At 50.2% G+C, this 6,098-nt stretch overlaps 1 protein-coding gene across 1 annotated transcript; it reads right to left on the bottom strand.

The window, feature by feature from the left end:
* Positions 1-1,209: 1,209 nt before the first annotated feature.
* LOC309382307 (uncharacterized protein) lies at positions 1,210-5,112 on the bottom strand. Its single transcript, XM_081971817.1, has 2 exons — positions 4,621-5,112; positions 1,210-1,770 (listed from the first exon to the last, which is right to left on the bottom strand). Exons 1-2 carry the CDS (start codon positions 5,033-5,035, stop codon positions 1,730-1,732), a joined length of 456 nt encoding a protein of 151 aa, XP_081827943.1. The 5' UTR covers positions 5,036-5,112; the 3' UTR covers positions 1,210-1,729.
* Between the last annotated feature and the right edge of the window lie 986 nt (positions 5,113-6,098).

Raw genomic sequence — 6,098 nt, 5'->3', positions numbered from 1 at the left:
AGCTGTACATTCTGCTCCGCTATTTTCTGTCTCCCAACGAAGATACCCCTAACACTGGTTATGGGCACAGTGTACCCAGTGTATCCAGAGTGCCAGCTGCAGCGTTAAGAGAGTGGAGTTGCTACACACGTTATAGTTTTGCAAATATCTGGTTAGTCAGATATACCTGGGACGATGGCACAAGGCCAAACTCCGAATTTATCATTGGTCACCCGGCTGGATGGCACTAACTACGTATCCTGGTCCACAAAATGTAGTTTGCTATTGCGTAGTGAAGGGCTATGGGACGTAGTACAGACCCCACCGGATATCACTACTTGGGATGCAAACAATGATGATGATGCAAGGAAGATTGCAGAGTTCCAGAGAAGGAATGAACGGGCGTTATGCATTATTGGTCTCACACTGGCTGACCAACAACTGAGTCATATCTGAGGTGAAAATTCTGCTGCTAAATGTTGGGACAATTTAAAGAAACTATATGTTTGAGACTCTGGGTGCCCATATTAATATTACAAGAAAACTCTTTAGAACACGACTCACCAAGGGTGGTAACATGCTAGCACATCTGAACTACATGAAACAGATGTTTCAAGAGCTACATGAGAAAGAGTTAATTTTTTCAGAGCAGCACCACTTGATCACTTGATGAAAGCTACGACAATTTTGTAACGTCTTTTGAAGTTCTATCTCAACAGGACATTACATTGACCTCCACTACCTCAAGACTGCTGGAAGAGTCTAGAAGAAGAGAAGATAGAAAACAGTTAAGAGAGAGGACACCAGAGAGCAGTGATTTACCTAGTTATGTATATACTGTAAAATGCTGTTATAATTGTGGTAAGAAGGGTCACATTGCCAGGTTTTGCAAAAAGCCAAAACCACAGAAACCTCTACAATCTAGAAAACATGATATTAATGTGACTATAGATAATAATGCATCATTTAACCATAATTTGTGGATTGTCGACAGTGGGGCATCGATGTGCATTACTAAAGATAGAAAAAACTTTGTAAGGTTGGTCACAAGTAAACAACACGTTTCTTTAGCGAATGGGTGGAGGCTAGAGGTATCGGCTGAAGGTATTGCTAAACGTCCATGTATTGCTGAAACATTGCATATGTTATATGTACCAAAAATTAGGTTTAATTTGCTTTCAGTTAGAGTTTTGGTTAATCATGGCTACATTGTAACATTTAAAGGGTTTTGTGTTCCAAGGCAGGGAGTAAAAGACGGCTGCTAGACGTTAATCTTTATTTAAAAAACAACAGTAACTGACTAAGCCAAGATACACAATCTCCGGCTGACAGCAATTTATACAAACGCCGACAGTCGGGGAACCAATAAAAGGAAGGTCTACCCGCGCCACCTACTGGTGGATCGGCTCAGTACACAACACCCCTTTCCCCTGGTTCGCGCAGACGTAGTCCAGTAAATACCCGGGACGCTGGCACACGCGCAGAGATCTTCGCAGGGGAGGAGTGTCTGTGGTTGACGTAGGAGGATGGCTCAGTCCAGAAGGCAGGCGGAGCGGTTCCAGAGGCCCCGCCCCGGGAGGTGCACCAAAGTTACAAGATAAGTCTGCAGATCTAAACGTGGTGGGGGACACGGATTCGGAGCTAGCTGCATTGTTGTCGTTGGGCCGGCAGGCGACGTCGCTAGGGCCTAGTCTACTCGGAGTTGATGGTCTATCCGGAGACCCATCGTCAGTTCGCCGCCGCAGCTGATCTATGTGGCGCCGCCACATTCGTCTGTCGCCGAGTAGGACCCTGTAAGAGCAGGGCCCCGTTATGTCCGCAATACTTCCAGGTACCCACTTCGGATCACCCGCGAAGTTCCGTGCAAAAACCCTCTCACCCACCCGAAAAGCCCTAGGAGGGGGAGAGGTAGGAAGAGGGAAAGAGGAATACAGAGGGTGTAAACGGTCCAGGGTGGTCCGGATTTTCCTGCCCAAGAGGAGTTCAGCAGGACTTTTGCCTGTGAGGGGGCACGGGGTGGAATGCTGGGAACGCAGATAGGTAGTAATCCGGGAGGATAAAGGAAGATTAACCATGCGGGCAAGTGATTCCTTGGCGGAACGCACAGCACGTTCAGCCAGGCCATTCCCCGCAGGGTGAAAGGGAGCGACTGGGGCATGGCGAATACCCAAAACTGCAAGGAATTGTTGGAATTCCTGGGAAGTGAACTGAGGGCCATTGTCCGAGACAATGATGTCCGGCAACCCATGGGTGTTGAACAGTGAATTAAGGATGCGGATAGTGGCCGCGGAGGTGGTAGAGGGCATAGGAAAAAGTTCCACCCACTTAGACCAGGCATCTATGACAAGGAAAAAGGAAGTGCCTGCGAGGGGCCCCATGAAATCTATATGGAGACAACTCCACGGAGCCCTAGGATGTTCCCACTCGCGAGCAGGGGCGGAGGGAGGGGCGGGACGGACCTGTTGGCATGGGGTGCAGCGCTGCACCCAAGCCGTAATGTCTGCATCCATGGAGGGCCACCAGACATACCCCCTGCCCAGGGATTTCATCCGGACTATGCCTGGGTGCCCTTCATGGAGGCGTGCAAGCACAGACTGGCGCAAACGGTCAGGAATGACCACGCGATGGCCCCATAGGAGGCAACCCTGAAGCGCGGAGAGCTCTGTGCGGCGCCGGTAAAAAGGGAGAAAACGGGGTTCGACAGAGGAGGGAGGCCATCCCCTGCGAACATAGTTAAGGACAGCAGAAATGGTGGAATCAGAGAGAGAGGACAGGGCTATATCGGAGGCGGTAATGGGCAGATGGAGTTCGTCCAGGAGGTGGATGGACTCGATGGGAGCTGGGTCGGAAAGAAGCAGGGGAAGCGGGCAGCAGCTAAGAGCGTCCGCGTGGCCCATGTGGCGGCCGGGTTTTTGAATGAGAGAGTAATTGTAAGCAGAGAGAAATTCCGCCCAGTGCGACATGCGAGGGGAGAGGATGGGAGGAGTACTTTTACTTTACTTTTATTCATATTTATAGACCGCCCCCTCTCCCAAAAGGGAGTAGCGCGATCCCCTGCGAGGATGCCCAAAAGAGGCTTGTGATCCGTAAGGAGGGAGAAAGGACGGCCGTAGAGATAGTGGTGGAAACGTTTTACCCCCACAACGGCGGCCAGCGCCTCTTTGTCCAGCTGGCTGTAATTTCGCTCAGGCTTGGACAAAGTGCGGGAGTAAAAGGCAATAGGGGCTTCCGAACCATCAGGGTAAGCGTGGCTCAGAACAGCCCCGACGCCGAAGGGGGAGGCGTCGCAAGCAAGGAGCAGAGGAAGGGACTGATCGTATTGTACCAGGACAGGTGGGCGCGTGAGAGATTCCTTGACAGCCGCGAGCGCCTGCGCTTCGCGGCTAGTCCATGTCCAGGCGGCAGAGCTATCTAAAAGCCTATGGAGAGGCTCTGTGAGGGAAGCTTTATGAGGAATGAAAGAGAAATAGAAGTTGAGGAGGCCAAGAAAGGCCTGCAACTCAACCTTGTTAGAGGGAGTGGGGGCGGAGAGAATGGCGTCTATTTTGGAAGGCGAGGGATGGACGCCATGCCGGTCAATGAGGAAACCTAAGAATTCAACAGAGGGAACACCAAGCTGGCAATTGGAGGGTTTAAGGCAGAGGCCAGCTTTGCGGAAACGCTGTAGGACGGAGCAAAGAACTTTGGCGAGTCCTGATCGATCCTGAGCAGTGATCAGGACATCGTCGAAGTAGGGAGTGACGCCAGGGATCCCATGGAGCAACCGCTCCATGAGACTTTGAAATATGCCAGGAGCAACACTAATGCCAAACTGGAGCCTTTTGCATTTAAAAGCGCCGCGGTGGGTCACGATTGTTTGCGCAAGCGCCGTGGCGTCGTCAACAGGGAGCTGCTGATACGCTTGCGCAAGGTCCAATTTAGCAAAAATCTTGCCCTGGCCGAGTGTGTGCAGGACGTGTTGCACAACTGGAACAGGATAGGGATGGGCTTGAAGGGCCTTATTGACAGTTGACTTAAAGTCCGCGCAGATCCTTACGGATCCGTCAGACTTCAAGGGGACTACTATAGGAGTCTCCCACGAAGAAAAGTCCACAGGTTGAAGCACCCCCTGGGCAAGAAGCTTATCAATTTCAGCGTCTACCTTTGCCCTTAAGGCAAAAGGCAGACGTCGGGCTTTGAGACGGATAGGAGCAACAGTAGGATCAAGGTTGAAGGAAATAGGAGAACCCGTATAGCAGCCCAGAGAAGAAGAGAAAATATCAGAAAATTCAGAAAGAAGGGAAGAAAGGTCATCCCCAAGGGAAGAAGAACACCGGGTAGAGTGGATCCCCGAAACAAATAGACCGAGAGCATGGAACCAGTCCATCCCTAGTAGAGAAGCTAGGTTTTTTTTTACAATTAATAATGGCAGACGCCCATTGAAAGAACCGTAGGTAACAGTAGGCGTCGTGCAACCCAGCAGCGGAATTGGGTTGCCCTGGTAGTCTCGAAGACGGCAACAGGCAGGAGTTAGGTCACGTGTTCGGAAGTTAGGCAGAAGAGAAGAGAAGGTGCTCCAGGACATGATAGAACGGGCAGATCCGGTGTCCAGTTCCATGGAGCACGGGCTGCCTTCGATCTGAAGCGAGAGATGGATCTTACCACGTTCTCCCTGGGAGGAGGAGGAAGCGTCGACGACCCATTCCGGACAAGAGTCGTCGATGTCACCTAGGGAGAGAAAATTTTGGCGCCTGGCAGGGAGAGGCGGCGGCGCTGGCCGGTAGATAGAAGGCACCGTAGCAGGACGGGAACCAGGAACAGTAGAGCGGCAAACATTTGCTAAATGGCCCCGTTTACCACACTTTCGGCACACAGCAGTGCGGAAACGGCAGGCTGAGCGCAAATGGTGGCCGCCGCAGCTGAGGCAATTCCGTGTATCTTTATGGCTCAAAGATTGCAGGCGGTCAATCGCCAAATCTAAGTCAGTTTGAAAAGAGTTAGAGGCGATAAGCTGGTTGGTGGCTGAAGAAATAGCTGGAGGAAAACGCCTCTGGTCAGGAGTGGATTGACCTGCCATTTCGTAAGCGCGAGCCTCATCGACAGCATTCTTCAACGTGAGGTCCGAGCGGGAGAGAATGCGCCGGTGGAGATTAACATCCTTTAAACATAGATGAATTGCTCGAGGAGCGCTTCGTCTAGGTCGGCGAATTCACAAGTAATAGCGGCAGCTCTAAGCGCGGCTACGTACTGACTTATAGATTGTCCATCTCGTTGAACGCAGTGGCGAAAGTCTTGGCGCCTGGCAAAACGTGAGGGCGCTGGCTCATAGTGCGTTTTAAGTTTTGCCATGAGAAGCTCCCATGGCATGGTATGAACAGGGGTGGGGGCAGATAGTGCCCTTGCCGTGGCAAACATTTCTGGGCCACAGTAATTCAAGAAAATACCCCTCTTACGTTCAAGCGAGAGATTCAGCAGGTCATGGGCTTGAAGAAAACATTCAAACCGTTCCATAAACGCCTCCCAGGATTCGGCCTCAATGCGGAATGAAGCGAAGAAAGCTGTATTAGCCATAGTTCTTATGGTGTGAGGTTCGGGTTCGCTCACCTTCGTCGCCAGTTTTGTGTTCCAAGGCAGGGAGTAAAAGACGGCTGCTAGACGTTAATCTTTATTTAAAAACAACAGTAACTGACTAAGCCAAGATACACAATCTCCGGCTGACAGCAATTTATACAAACGCCGACAGTTGGATAACCAATAAAAGGAAGGTCTACCCGCGCCACCTACTGGTGGATCGGCTCAGTACACAACAAAGGGGATAAATGTTTTATTGAAAAAGGGGGTATTAAGGTTACTGCTAAGCTACAAGATGGGTTATATATAATGTCTGATTCCTATGTTGTTAATTCTGTGTGTTCGAATGTTAAACCCCACAATGAGTGTATTCACTTAATGCATAGGCGAATGGGACATATCAGTTTCAAAATGTTGCAAGAAACAGTGAAGTTAGTTGATGGAGTGAAGTTAAAGCCATGTAGCCAGTATATAAATTGTAATGTTTGTAATGAACAGAAGAGTAGAGCTACTCCGGCTAATAGGTTAAACGGGTCTAAGACCAAGAAACCATTAGAAGTGGTATTTGC

The sequence above is a fragment of the Natrix helvetica genome (assembly GCF_964273705.1).
Source record: "Natrix helvetica genome assembly, contig: HAP1_SCAFFOLD_152, whole genome shotgun sequence".
Taxonomy (NCBI): Eukaryota; Metazoa; Chordata; class Lepidosauria; order Squamata; family Natricidae; genus Natrix; species Natrix helvetica.
Note: the sequence above shows the minus strand (reverse complement) of the source record. Positions and strands in the feature narration are given on the sequence as shown.

Coding starts and splice junctions, on each gene's coding strand:
- LOC309382307 (XM_081971817.1), bottom strand. CDS start 5,035: ATGGCAGGTCAATCCACTCCTGACCAGAGGCGTTTTCCTCCAGCTATT. Junction 1,771..4,620: donor CTCCTCCCAGGGAGAACGTG/GTAAGATCCATC, acceptor CTGCTCTTACAG/GGTCCTACTCGGCGACAGAC.